The 15,729-nt window shown below is 35.3% G+C and overlaps 1 protein-coding gene across 16 annotated transcripts in view; it reads left to right on the top strand.

Annotated features, from left to right (window-relative positions):
• The window catches only part of MYO9A (myosin IXA), a 279,561-nt gene that overhangs the window by 258,422 nt on the left and 5,410 nt on the right, over positions 1–15,729 (top strand). For all 16 annotated transcript variants that reach the window (XM_067029270.1, XM_067029272.1, XM_067029275.1 and 13 more), the window contains 2 exons: positions 13,183–13,385; positions 15,406–15,548. In XM_067029270.1, the coding sequence (XP_066885371.1) occupies positions 13,183–13,385; positions 15,406–15,548 (346 nt within the window). The remainder of the gene's footprint in view (positions 1–13,182; positions 13,386–15,405; positions 15,549–15,729) is intronic.

The following is a 15,729-nucleotide window of genomic DNA, read 5'->3' as shown; positions in this document are numbered from 1 at the left end:
AATGGCATAGTGTTTGCATATAACCTACACACATCCTCCCATTATACTTTATTTTTTATTTGAAGTATAATTGATTTATAATATTCAAGTGTACAGTATACTGATTTGATATTTTTATACATTACAGAATGATCACCACGATAAGTCTAGTTACCATCTGTCACCATAGAAAGTTATTACAGTATTATTGATTATATTCCCTATGCTGTACATTGCATCCACATGACTTATTTACTTTATAACTGGAAGTTTGTACCTTTTAATCTCCCTCGCCTATTTAACTCATCCCCCTACCCCCCTCCTCTTTGGCAACCACCAGTTTGTTCTTTGTATCTATTAATCTGTTTCTGTTTTGTTATGTTTGTTTGTTTAGATTCCACATATAAGTGAAATCATGCATTACTTGTCTTTCTGTGTTTGACTTATTTCACATAGAATAATCTAGGTCCATCCATGTTGCTAATGACAGGATTTCATTCTTTTTTATGATTGAGTAATATTCCATTGTGTGTGTGTGTTTATGTGTATATACACATACATGCATGCATATATATACTTCATCTTCTTTATCCATTCATCTATCATTGGATACTTAGGTTGCTTTCATATGTGGGCTATTGTAAATAATGCTTCAGTGAACATAGGGGTGTATATATCTTTTCAAATTAGTGTTTTTATTTTATCTGGATAAATATCCACAGTGGAATTGTTAGATCATATGATAGTTCTATTTTTAATTTTTTGAGGATCCTTCATACAATCTTCCATGTACCAATTTACATTCTCACCAACAGTGCACAAGGGTTCCCTTTTCTCCACATCCTCACCAACACTTACATGCTATCTTTTTGATAATAGCCATTCTGACAGGTGTGAGTTGATATCTCATTGTGGTTTTGATTTGCATTTCCTTGATGATAGTGATGTTGAACATCTTTTCATGTGTCTGTTGGCCATCTGTATTTTGTCTTTGGAAAAATGTCTATTGAGGTGCTCTGCTCATTTTTTAATTAGGTTGTTTGTCATTTTGAAGTTGAGTTGTATGAGTTCTTTGTATATTTTTGGATATTAACCCCTTGTTAGATATATCATTTGCAAATATCTTTTCCTATTCAGTAGGCTGCCTTTTCATTTTGTTGATAACTTCCTTCACTGTGCAGAAGCTTTTTAGTTTGATGTAGTCCCATTTGTTTATTTTTGCTTTTTTTTCACTTGACTAAGGAGATACATACAAAAAAATATTGCTAACACCAATGTCAAAGAGCATACTGCCTGTGTTTTCTTCTAGGAGTTTTATGGTTTCAGGTCTTACATTTAAGACTTTAATGCATTTTGTGTTTATTTTTGTATATGGTATGAGAAAGTAACCCAGTTTGATTCTTTTGCATGTAACTGTTCAGTGTCCCAACACCATTTGTTGAAGAAGCTGTCTTTTCCCCTTGTATATTCTTCCCCCCTTTGTTGTAGATTAATTAACCATATAAGCATGGGTTTATTTCTGGACATTCTTGTTTCTGTTCCAGTGATCTACATGTCTGTTTTTGTTCCAGTACCATACTGTTTTGATTACTGTAGCTTTGCAGTATATTTTGAAATCAGGGAGTGTGATACCTCTAGTTTTGTTGTTCTTTCTCAAGATTGGTTTGGCTATTTGGAGTCTTCTGTGTTTCCGTACACATTTTGGAATTATCTGTTCTAGTTCTGTGAAAAATGCCATTGGTGTTTTGATAGGGATTACATTTAATCTGTAGATTGCCTTGGGTAGTATTTGTGATTTTAACAGCATTAATTCTTCCAATCCATGAACATGGTATATCTTTCCATTTGTTTGTGTCATCTTCAGTTTCTTTCATTGGTGTCTTTTAGTTTTCCAAGTACAGGTCTTTTATCTCCTGGTTAGATTTATTCCTAGGTATTTTCTTCTTTTTGATGCAGTTGTAAATGGAATTGTTTTCTTAATTCCTCTTTCTGATAGTTCATTGTTAGTGTATAGAAACGCATGAGATTTCTGTATATTAATTTTGTATCCTGAAACTTTAGTCAATTAATTTATTCTCATATTTCTTCAGTGGTATCTTTAGGATTTTTTTATATGTATGGTATCATATCATCTGTAAACAGTGACAGTTTTACTTCCTCCTTTGCAATTTGTATTCCTTTTATTTTTCTTGTCTGATTACTGTGGCTAGGACTTCCAATACTATGTTAAATAAAAGTGATGAGAATGGGCATCTTTGTCTTATTTCTGATCTTAGAGGAAATGCTTTCAGCTTTTCACCATTGAGTGTGATGTTAGGTTTGTCATATATGGCCTTTATTATGTTGAGGTTTGTTCTCTCTATATGCACTTTGTTGAGAGTTTTTATCATAAATGGATGTTGAATTTTGTCAAAGCTTTTTCTGCATCTGTTGAGATGATCATAATTTTTATTCTTCAGTTTGTTAATGTGCTGTATCACATTGATTGATTTGTGGGTATTGAACCATCCTTACATCCCTGGGATAAATCCTCCTTGATCATGGTATGATCCTTATAATGTATTGTTGAATTTGGTTTGCTAGTGTTTTGTTAAGGACTTTTATGTCTGTGTTCATCAGTGATATTGGCCTGTACTTATCTTTTTTTGTGGTGTCTTTGGTTTTGACATCAGGGTGATGCTGACCTCATAGAAAGAGTTCAGAAGCATTTCTTCCTCTTCAGTTTTTGGGAATTGTTTGAGAAGGATAGGTGTCCTGCATACGTTAAATCATCCCTAGATTACTTATACCTAATTCAATATAAATGTAAATAGTTATTTAAATAGTTGTTATGTAATGCTATGTAAATAGTTGTTAGTGCATGGTGGCAAATTCAAGTTTTGTTTTTTGGAATTTTAGGGAAATTTTTTTCAAATATTTTCATTCTGCATTTGGTTGAATCCAAGATTGCAGAACCTGCAGATACAGAGGGATGTCTTACAGCTCAGGCAACCTAGCTTTGCAGAGCTGTTTACTGCCCTGTATCCTGCAGGCACAAAAGCATTCCACCTCTTCACCTTCACATTGCCAAAACATCCAAGAAGTTTAATTCAGCTGAAAGGGCAGTTATGGAAGAGCCCAAGAGGAGATGAAGAAGGTTATCAGATACACCTTTTCTACAAAAGTTGAAACCAATACATAACAGGAGGCAGAAAAGGATAAATCTTTAGGGAAAAAAATAGGAACAAAAGGGGAAGGGGGAGCAAAAGGAAAACAGACTGAAGTAGCTAACAAAGAAACTAAAAACACCTTAAGATAACAGAGAAACTGAAGCCAAGTGTGATTAAATTAATATAATTTATCAAGTCAGTGGACCCTGTATTGTACTTCTTATACAATCCAGTAGAACTTTTTTAATCAATTTTTTAAATGTGACCTTTTTTAGATCTCTAAAAACATGTGTTTTGTTTTTTTCTTTTTCTCCTAGTATATATATTGAGATTATATACATTGAGATATAGTTGACATATAACATTGTGTAAATTTAAGGTGTACAATGTGATGATTTTATATATATGTATATATGTGTATATATATATATACACACATATATACATTATGAAATGATTACCACAGTAAGGTTAACACATCCATTACTTCATATAGTTACTTATTTCTTTTTTTGTGTGTGTGGTAACAACATTTAAGATCTACTCTCTTAGCAACTTTTAAGCATATAATACAGTATTGTTAACTGCAGTCAGTATGCTGTACATTACATTCCCAGAATTTATTCACCTTGTAACTGGAAATTTGTACCCTTTGACCACTGTCACCCATTTCCCCCACACCCCAGCCCCTGGCAACCACCTATCTACTCTCTGTTTCTATGAGTTCAGTTACAAATATGTTTTTTAAGAAGGGAATTCCACCTTCTCCCATTTTGAAAGGGTGAAATCAGTGCTAGTTTATTTTTCTTTACAAAGTGAAAATAGTTAACTCTCCAAAAGCATAGTAATGTCTTAAATTGCTTCTTGATCTTGGCTCTCTGTTGTAACTGTGTTATCTGTGATGTCTTTGGTAGTGGTAATCCAGCTTTTCCTAGTAACTTTGTTAATGAGAGGTTGGAAATTTGAATATTGTGTATGATATTAAATCGTGGATAAATGGGACTTTAGACCTAACATTCATCAACATTTGAAAATAATTGTAGTTGAAATCTTGATTTTAGGAATAATTTGTCTCTAGAGTTTAAGCTGGAAAGTCACTGGCATAACTGTTCAGAAAAGGATTACAATATGGCTTTTTAGGTTTTTCAGTACTTATATTAACAATTGGGTACACATTGTTCATAAACTATGTGATCAATCAATACCAATAAAATCCCTATTATGATAGAAAAATATACTGTGATCTTGGAGTAGAGGAGGTTTTTCTATTATGTAAAACCATTAAAAGAAAAGTTCATAGGTTCATTGGCATAGTTATCAAGTATTAATGCATGACAAAAATGACCATAAGCAAGGCAAAAGGGAAATGATATATTGTAAGAAAATATTTACAACTCATATCACAAAGTCTGATTTTCCCTAGTTAATGAGGAGAAGCCCCTACAAATAAATAGGAGAAAGACCTAGTGGAAAATGAACAAAGTATACTACAAACCACTTCTCAAAGTGTTAACTGCTAACACTTTCCAGGGAGTCCACAAGGTCAAATATTTTTATCATAATGTGAAGAAACTATTTGCCTTTTTCACTCTGTTGACTTTTGCAGTGATGGTAGAAAAACAATTATGGATAAAACCACTGAAAGAGAATATATAGTGAATGTTGCTATAAAAAAAGAAATCCCATTTAAAAAAACTAAATTATGCTTACTGTGGAAAAGTATGGAGAATAAAGTATATTATTCCACTCAGGAAATACCTTTATATACTTGCAGATTTTAAAAGAACCTATGGTATACCAGTTTATGTCCAGTTTTTTAACACAGTATTAGCATTTTCCCATGTTTCTAAAAGCTCTATGTAATTAACTTTAAAATTTACTTTCTCTGACCTTGTAAGAGAACTCTGGGCTGTAGGGGTTCCAGCTTTTCCTTAATCTTTATTTAATGCTATCTTAAGAGAGATCAGACCTGTGGAGTTTGATTTTCTTCAGCTCTGTTAAGTAATTCTCAGCTAACCCATAGTGAAGTACTTTAGGTGGCCAGGTGATGGTATGAATGCCAAACAAAGGCAGCTCTTTTATTGAATACTAGGAGTAAGCTCAGATTTTTCCAGCTCCCTGAGGCTTTTATATCACATTAAGTTTTAGTTGTTCATTTGGCTTCATTAAAATAGCCACAATGATATGTAATGAGAAGCTGTCTCGGAATTTATAATGTAATTCTGACCAGTCATAATGGACTTTAACACTGTGTTGATACCAACTCCAAACCCTGTTCTCTGCGTCCATTCCACAATGCTATCTTTTCCATAGTCATCCTCTATTAAATTTGCAGACTGACCTTTTGTTTTGAGGGCCTTTTTCTTAACATATTCTTTACTTCTTGCTCTCAGAACTAAAAGTGGAATAGCAGTCTTGTCACCCTCCTACTATTCATCCTGTTGTGTGTTTTAGAGGGCATGAGCTTGGAAGAGTCAGTCTGAATGCCCTTAAAACTACCTTCTACTTTCACCTTACGATTTGGGCTAGCTCAGCAGTTTCTGTTTCTGAGACAGCATGTTTTCCTTTCTTCTTCCCAAAATCAACTCAGAAATCTGTCAGTTTATTGTCCCATTCTATTCAAAAGATAGTAGTATATTTGCATAAATAGTTAACTTTGAAGAGGAGCTCTTACTTGTTGAGAAATACAACCCATTAAAAGAAAAGCACAGAAACATACATTTGCATCTTAATAAATTATAAAGTAAACATCCACATACCAACCTCAGGTCAAGAAATAGAACATTGCCAGCACCCCCAGAAGCTCTTTTCTTTCTCTTTCCAATCGCAATCCTTTCTCTCCCTCAAAGGTAAGCAATAACTTGAGTTTTATGTTAATCACTTACTTTGTTTTCTTTGTTGTTTTCCCACTGAAGTATGTATCCATGAGCACTATAGTTTTGTTTTGTCTGTTTTTGAGCTTTATATAAATGGAATCATATAATAGGTATTATTTTATATCTGACTTATTTTCCTCAACCTTATGTGTGTAAGACTTATCCATATTACTGTGTTTCATTGTAGCTCATATATGTTACTGTATAGTATTCCAGTGTATACTGGATGGATAAACACAGTTTATCCATTCTAGTATTGATGGACATTTGGCTTGTGTTTGGGGGAATTATGAATAATGTTGCTGTGAACATTCTGATACATGTAGTTTGGATGGACACATGGATGTATTTTTGTGGGGGTTATATAGGAGTGGAATTACTGAGTCACAGGATATATATATCTTCAACCTGAGTACATAATGCCAAACTGTTTTTCCAAAATGGTTGTACTTTACTAGCAGTGTATGAGAGTTCCCAATTGCTCCACTTCCTCTCCAGCACTTATATTGCCAGATTCCTTAATTTTAACTATTTTAGTGGATGTATCATTGGGGTCTTATTTTAAATTTCTGTGTTATGACTCTAATGTGCTTAAGCACCTTTTCGTAAATATGTTGGCAGTTTGGATATGCTCTTTTGTAAAGGACCTGTTCAGAACTCTTGCCCATTTTTCTAATTGGGTTGTCTGTCTTTCTCTGATCTGTAGGAATTCTTTATGAATTCTGGATACATACCCTTTATTGGTTACTTCTGTTGCAGTTTTCTTCTTCCACTCTTAAAGGTGTCTTTTGATGAACAGGATGTTCTTAATTGTAATGTAGGCTAACTTACCAGTCTTTTCCGTTAGACTAGTACTTTTAGGGTCATGTTTAAGAAGTTTTTTACTACCTGAAGTTATGAAGATACTCTTTATTATCTTCTAAAAGCTTTATTGTTCTGGCTTTCATATTTAGATATATAATCCACCTGGAAACAATTTTTGTATGTGGTATAGTGTAGGGAGTGGTCTTTATGTTTCCACATGGATATCCAGTTTTTCCAGCACTGTTTATTTTAAAAAGCATCCTTTCCATACTGCTCTGAAGTTCCCCTTTTGTGATCAATCAAGAGTCTAGGGCTTTCCTGGTGGCGCAGTGGTTGAGAGTCCGCCTACCGATGCAGGGGACACGGGTTCGTGCCCCGGTCCGGGAAGATCCCACATGCCGCGGAGCGGCTGGGCCCGTGAGCCATGGCTGCTGAGCCTGCGCGTCCGGAGCCTGTGCTCTGCAACAGGAGAGGCCACAACAGTGAGAGGCCCGCGTACTGCAAAAAAAAAAAAAAGAGACTATATATGTGTGGCTCTCTTTCTAGGCTCTCTATTTTGACTATCTTTGTATCAACACCACTATTTTAATTACTATAGCTTTCTAAAAATATCTGCTAGAACAAGTCATCCTACCTCCTTCTTCAATAGTGTTTTGACTATTCTTGGCTCTGTATACAGTATTGCCATATAAATTATAGAATCAGCTTCACAAAAATTGTCTTGGGATTTTTATTGAGATTGCATTGAATTTAAAGATCACTTTAGGGAGAATTGATATTTTTACAATATTGATTGTTCCCATCCGTGAACATGATATATCTCTCCATTCATGTAGATCATTAATTCCTCTCAAAATTGTTTTATAGTTTTGTATATAGATATCTTACACATCTTTTGAATTATTTGATTGTTACTAGGATTTTAATAATTTTAATACCATTATAAATGTTATTTAAAAATTTTTGTATTCTGTTTGTTGCTTGTTAAATAAAAATACAATTGATTTTGGTATTTTTCCACTTATTCTAACAATTTTTCTGTGCATTCCTTTGGATTTCCTTCCTCTGCAGTCATATTGTTCATGAATAATGATAGTTTCATTTGTTCTTTTTTTTTTTTTTTTTTTTTTTTTTTTTTTTTTTTTTTTTGTGGTACGCGGGCCTCTCACTGTTGCGGCCTCTCCCATTGCGGAGCGCCGGCTCCGGACGCGCAGGCTCAGCGGCCATGGCTCACGGGCCCAGCCGCTCCGCGGCACGTGGGATCTTCCCGGACCGGGGCACGAACCCGTGTCCCCTGCATCGGCAGGCGGATTCTCAACCACTGCGCCACCAGGGAAGCCCTCATTTGTTCTTTATAATCCTTCTGCCTTTTATTTCTTTTTCTTATGCTAGCTAGAACCTTCAATGCTATGTTGAAAGGAAGTGGTGATAGGGATCATTCTTCGCATGTTCCCAGTCTCAAAGGGAAAGCTTTCAGCCTTTTACCACTAAGTATGATGTTTGCTATAGAATTTTTATAGATACTTGATAAGATTAAATATGTTCCCTTCTGTTCCTGGTTTTCTAAGAGGTGTAATTTTGATTTAATATTGAATTTTATGAAATGCCTTTACTGCATGTATTGAGGTGTGCATGAGACTTTTTAATTTTATTGTTATGACATTTTACAATGAGTGAATTTCTGAATGTTAAATCATTATACTAGTGCAATAAATCCAACTTAGTTATGATGTAATATTCTCCTTATATATTGTTTGATTTTATAGTATGTTGTTTAGTATTTTTACACCCCTGTTTATGACTAAAATTGTCCTGGAAGGAAGATTTTCCTTTTAATGTCCTTATGTTTTGGTATCAAGCTTATGCTGGCTTCTAAGAATGAGTTGGAGAGTAGCCCTATTTTTAATTCTGTGGAAGAATTTGTGTGTTATTTCTTCTTGTTTACTAGTGAAATCATGTAGGCTTCCAGTTTTCTCTCTGTAAAGTTTTTACTTATAGATTCAATTTATAAGATTAATCACATTTTTTATTTTTTGACAGTATTAATTACTTGGATTTTTGTAGAAATTTCTCCACTTTTATAAAATTTCAGATTTATTGACATAAAGTTGTTCATAGTAGCCTCTTATCCTTTTCATGTCTACTAGATTTTTAGTGATGTCCCCTTTTCATTCCCGCCTTTGGTTATTTGTAAATTCTTTTTCTCTTACCAATTTTGCCAGAGTTTAACATCTTTTATTAGTCTTTTCAAAGAGCTACATTTTGGCTTTGGTCCCTTTTTTCTAATGTTTATTTACTGTTTATTTTCTTTTTTCTCCTTGGGTTTATTTTGTTGTTCTTTATCTAGTTTCCTGAAATAGATACTTACCTCTTTAATTTTTAACCTTTCTTTTTTTCTAATATATGCATATAAGGCTATAACTTTAATATAGGCAGAGTTAAACTGTATCCCATAGATTTTGATATTACTGTTCAAAGAATTTTAAAATTTTCATTGTGATTTCTTCTTTGGCTGGGCTATGGGTGTTTTAGAAGTCTTATTTCTTATTTTTTAAAATTTTATTCAAGTATATTTGATTTAGAATGTTGTGTTAATTTCTGCTGTACAGCATAGTGACTCATTTATACATATATATATTCTTTTCATATTCTTTTCCATATGGTTTATTATAGGATATTGAATATAGTTCCCTGTGCTATACAGTAGGACCTTGTTGTTTATCCATTCTGTATATAATATTGATAGTTTGCATCTGCTAATCCAAACCTCCCAATCCATCTCTCCCTTACCTCCCTCCACCTTGGCAACCACAAGGCTGTTCTCTATGTCTGTGAGTCTGTTTCTGTTTCGTGGATAAGTTCATTTGTGTCATATTTTAGATTCCACATATAAGTGATATCATATGGTATTTGTCTTTCTCTTTCTGACTTACTTCACTTAGTATGATAATCTCTAGGTCCATCCATGTTGCTGCAAATGGTATTATTTCATATATGTACCATATCTTCTTTCTTCATAGAAGTCTATTTCTTAAATTCTGCATACATAGGGATTTTTAGTTTTCTCTACACTATCAGAAAACTTATTTTAAATTAATTTAAAGGTCAGATAAACTATTTGAACCCTTGGAAATGTATTGTCTTGCTGTATGTGCTTCAAAATAATGAGTATTCTGTAGTTAGATCGTAAATTCTATGTATGTCTATTATATCACTTATGTTTATTAAGTTGTTCAGTTCTATGACTTTACTGATTGGTGTGTACACACTTGTTTTCTCTGTGCTGACATGGTAAGTCTTTTACGCCAATCTTTTTACTTTCAGCCTTTCTGAATTCTGAATGTTGTATATGCGTGCTTTGTAAACTTAATATAGTTGGGTTTTCTTTTTTTAATACAGTCTGATAATCTTCAGATTTTAACTAGAGCATTTAATCTACTTAATTTAATGTAATCACTGATATATTTGGATTTAAATCTACTATTTTATTTTGTGCTTTTAATTTTTCTTACCTGACATATGTTTCTTTTCTTTCTTTCCTTTTTTGGTTCATTCTTGCCTTTTTCTTTTGGCTACTTTCTATTATTCCATTTTTTTCCTTTGTTAGTTTTGAAGTTTTATACCTTTTTACTCTTTTAGTAGTCAACCTAAAGATTACAACATAAATTTGTGGTTTATCAAAGTCTGTTAATTGGTACTTTTATTTTTTCCCCAGCTAATGCAGGGACTTTAATATGCTTTAGCTATTATATGATGTAGTTGATGTTGTTGTTATTTTTTTAATTACCTGTGTATTTTAAATTCAACACATTATTCTTATGTTTTATGCAGATTCTTTTAAACTTACATATTTACCATTTTCATTGCTCTTCATTTCTTCCTCCCCGACTTTTCTTCTTGGATCATTTTCTGTCTACCCTTCCTTTAGTGCAGATCTGCTGGTGACAGATTTCCTGTCTTCGTATGTCTGAAAATGTCTTTATTTCAACTTCATTCTTGAAGATTGTTTTTGTGATGTATAGAATTCTAGATTGGTAGTTACATTTTCCTTTCATCTTTTGAAAATACCATTTGTTGTTTTCTGACTTACATTGTTTCTGTTGAAAAGTAAGCTTTGAATCAAATAGTTGCTTCTTTGTTGCAGGTCCTTCTTTTTTTTTTTTTTTTTACTACTTTTAAGATTTTCTCTTGCCTTTAATTTTTAGCAGCTGTCTCTAGGTATTGACTTCTTTTTATTTATCTTTCCTAGAGGTCAAAGGCTTTCTTTAGTCGGTAGGTTGATATCTTTAATTAGTTTTGAAAAAGTTCTGCCATTATCTTTTTGTTATTTCTTCTACCGGATCTCTCTTCTCTCCTGGCAATCTTTTTATATATGGTAGATCTTTTTATTGTGTTCTTCTATCAACTTTTCTGAATTTTTCTAGAAAATTTTTTGTTTTGTTTTGTTTTCTCTGCTTGATTCTTTTTATTTTATCCTGACCTAACTTCTGGTCCACTAATTCAACTGTGTCTTTCTATCTCTTTCAGCATGGCTATTTTAAGTCTGTTCTGAGAGCAACAATATTTGGTGTCATTGAAGGTTTCTGTTGTTTTTACTGGTTTTCATTTACATTGTCTTGTCTCCTTTTGTGCTTGGTTGCCTTTTATTGTGTGTGAGACATAGTATTTTAAAAAATTATTTGTAAAAATATTTTGAAACCTGAGATGATGTTACTTCCCTCCAGATAGTATTTTCATTTCTCCTGCCAGGTCCTAGGGCACTAGCAAACTGGGGTTACTTTAATCCAATTTTAGGGATTACAATTTTCTGAACCATTCAGATGACTTGAAGCTAGGCTGCAGTATCTGCAAGGACCGTAATAATTTCAATTTACACTTATATCTAGGATGCAAACCTTAGGGGTTCCAGCATCAGGCATGGATGGGGATGGAGCCCACACTCAAACCAGACTGAAACCCACACCCTTGCCTGGGTCTGGACTATTATTCTTTACCCCAGGGGTTGGCAGACTTTTTCTGTAAAGGACCAGAGAGTAAATACTGAGGCATTGTGGACCATACAATCTCTTGCAGCCATCAGTGCTACCATTATTCTGCAGAAGAGCCATAGACGGTATGTGAATTAATGAGCATGAAGGCATTTCAGTAAAGCTTTATTTACAAAATCAAGCACAAGGACAGATTTGGCCCAGGGGCCATAATTTGCTGACTCCTGCTGTAGTCTGTCAAAAGCTCTGCTCAGACTCTCATCCACCTCTTCTTAAATTTAAATTAGCCCTGAATGCTGGGCTAGCCTCTCCTTGGTCTACCTTGTTAGCTCTCTGGTGCCTTCAAGAATATGTTGGGTTTTTTATGTTTGGTCCAGTTGTTCTCAGCAGGAGGTTTAATTTTAAATACCTAGTCTGCCATTATCAGAAGTGAAAGTTCTGTGCAAGGTAACCAATTAAAACAATGAGATTTTTTTTCCCCCTCTGATCTCAAGAAAGAAGTTTCTTGAGTTGTTCTTAGAGAATATCTCTCACTAACACCCTGTAATATATAAATGACTTTTTAAAAAAAATAAAACTGAGTTTTAGGACCTGTTTCTGTAGTCTTCCTAGAGAGATTGTATATTCCAAGGTTAAAGCTATAGAGCAGTGTTGTCCATCAGAACTTTCTTCGATGATGGAAATGTTCTACATCTGCACTGTTCAATATGGTAGTCCCTATCCACCTGTGGCTGTTGAGCTTTTGAAATCTGGCTAGTGTGAACGCAGAACTAAATTTTTACTTCTATTTAATTTTTGAAAAAATTTTATTGGAGTATAGTTGATTTACAGTGTTGTGTTAGTTTCAGGTGTGCAGCAAAGTGAATCAGTTATACATATACATATATCCACTTTTTTAGATTCTTTTCCCATGCAAGCCATTACAGAGTATTGAGTAGAGTTCCCTGTGCTATACAGGAGGTCCTTATTAGTTATCTATTTTATATATAGTAGTGTATACTTGTCAATCCTAATCTCCCAGTTTATCCCTCTCCCCCTTACCCCCCATTTTATTTTAATTAATTAATTTAAATAGCCATGTGTGGATATTTAGTTTGGAGGGGATGCAGCTTAGATTAAAAGAAGAATCTTGTCTCAGTACACAGTGTGTTCTTACACTCCTAGCCACCAACGTACCCATTTTCCAGTGCTCTTGCAAGAAAATACTTAACTTAAATGTGTTGGATGGATGGTATCTCACTAAATATCTTAGGTCTCACAGAACGTTTCCGCTTATTCCTACCATTCACCAGGTGTGATGGAAGTAGTACACTTGTTATCCTAACTGGGCCAAATAAAACTGATCAGTCACTCAATTTACCTTTTAACATATATTTTTCTTTGCAGGGGAAGGGGCGTCTTCGTCGAGGAAACTATCCATGCCCATCCTCTCCTGTTGTAGTTCGGTTGCCCTCCATGTCTGATGTCCCAGAAGAGACCTTGACTAGTGACGCAGCACTGGAGGCTGACATCACAGAACAGCAGCAAGCAGCTATGCAGCAGGAGGAGAGAGTCCTGACTGAGCAGATTGAGAACCTGCAGAAAGAAAAGTGGGTTTCCAGAGGGAAAGGGAGCAACTAGTTATCTGTTTTCATTTCCTTACTTCTGTCCTTTTTTTATTCTTCCTTATTGTGAGTCAAGCACTAGGTTAGGTGATACAGGGAATGTGGAGATAACAAAGACATGTTGCCTGTACTCAGGTAGCAACATGAAAGCTGTCACCTCAAGGAAGGATGCTCTATGAGCTGGGAGACCAAACAAGCTGCTACAGTGATGATTCTGGAGATGCTGACTGGGACAGGGTGTGTCAATCTTAGCCAAGATCCCTAACGGGTCACCAGCCTTGGTGAACAGATTTGTCTTAAAAAGGAGGAATAAGGATTCCCAGGCTAAGATTATTCAGAACTCCGTAAAGGAAGGTCATTATCTGAAGATCAATATAGCCATGGGGCCAGCAACTGGCTGGTCGGGGTAAGGCAGCAACTCTAGTGGGTGCTAGGATACTGGGTAGGGAAATTGGTTGCAATTTAGGTGACAAATAAGCCGCTCTGTGACCTCTACCATCACTGGAGCAGGAGTGGGTAACACTACATCTTGGGGATAATGTGAATATCCCATGGTTCTCCCTGAAGGTACTGTGTAGTGGTTTTGGTTGACAATGATGACTCTTATGTTTTAAGGGGATTTTTGTTCCTGAGTTCCCAGGATCCCAGAATCCTAGGTCTGAGAGCCTGATTCATGAGAGGTTATGAGTCTGTTAAAGTACTTTTTGCCTGTCAGGATTGAATCTAGAATCTAGGCAAGCTAAAAAAGGCAGCTAGGGCTCAGGTGTGCTGAACATGGTAAGGCAAAAGTGGTCTCCTTTGACCAGGGGCTAGCTCTTTGATATTAAAATGGTCTGAAAAGAGGACCTAATTCAGCTTTGATGAAAATGGCATTGGAAGTATTGAAGGGTGAATAGGAATTTTCTAGGAAGGTGAAAAGTCTTTCCAGAGAAAGGAAAACATATGAGCCTAGTCTTAGAGGTGTGAATGCACACTGCTTATGACAGTTGTAAATGCAGTAATGAGTTGCTGGTGAGACTGTCCTTGAAAAGATTGTCCATGAATCTCAAGCTAGATGTTGGAGAAAGGATGAATAATTTAAAGCTAGGTAGAGTGGAAGAGAAGCTACAAGGGCTCTGAAAGGGAGACTTGATGAAAAACGGAGTTACAGTTGGAAGGATAAGGAGATTGTGGACAGAGTGGAGGATTGGATTGACAAACTCTAGGATCTGCCCATTGGAGAAAATTGCCTGTATAAAGTGGAGGAGAGGTTGTTAAGAGTTGCAGATGTAAAGGAACTTTGGTTTTAGGGTATTAATGTGAGATTTCACAAAGATGTGGATTGAAATAGATCAAGGTGGTGTCAGGTAGTAGTGAGAAAGCGAGGTTAGGAGCCAAGTACCAAAGACTTCAGGGAATGAGGGAGCATGACTGAGAGGTAGGTGGGTGATTGATGAGGAGGAGTTAAGTGGAGATGGCAAAGGCTTCAAAATTGATTGACAGAAAAGGTCAATCAGTGTTTTACTTCATCTAGGAGATCTAGAGGTCTCTCCTTGGTCAAGGTAGAGGATATAGTCTGTAACCAGTGAATAAAATTTTGTAGAAAATAGTTTAAGTGCTGGAAGGAATCCTAGAGACTATGTAGTTTAATCTCTTTGTTTTGTGGATGAGAAAGTTGAGGTCCAGAGAGAGGAAAGTACTTCCTGATATATTATGAATGAGTTTAGAGTGAGTTTAGAATCATCTCCTAATTACCAGCCCAGAGTTCATTTTACCAGAAGGTCTTGTAGCTTCAGCATCCTTCTCTACCTCACACTTAGCCCTGTTATAGGTCCCAGCCTTTGCTGTCTTTAGCCTTCACTGTGACTGTGCTTTCAGGTCCTTATCACCACCCTGGAAGGGAACAGTAAGAAATGTGACTGTTTTTGCTACCTCAATTCCTGATTTTCATGGAAGGTCTTTTTTCCTGTTGTCTTCCTTCCGTTTCTTATCAAATGATAATGCATTTCTTGATTGTATCTTACAGGGAAGAGCTAACTTTTGAGATGCTTGTACTGGAACCCCGTGCCTCTGATGATGAAACCCTTGAGTCTGAGGCCTCCATAGGGACTGCTGATAGCTCTGAAAATTTGAATATCGAGTCTGAAGGTGCCATCGCTGAGAAATCAGGTAAATGAACATGTTAGGCCAAAGACTCCAGATTTGTTTTGCAAAGAAGGAATAAGGATTCCCAAGTGAAGACAAAGTCCCTTTCAAGAAGGCCTTGAGTTTACATGAAAAAGTGACAAAGTCCTAAAGAGTTGAAATATACCGATTTTGTGAAGCTTCTATGTAAATTGTTCATCAGACC

Source organism: Kogia breviceps, chromosome 3, assembly GCF_026419965.1.
Source record: "Kogia breviceps isolate mKogBre1 chromosome 3, mKogBre1 haplotype 1, whole genome shotgun sequence".
Lineage (NCBI taxonomy): Eukaryota > Metazoa > Chordata > Mammalia > Artiodactyla > Physeteridae > Kogia > Kogia breviceps.
This window is presented reverse-complemented; position numbering and strand designations above follow the sequence as displayed.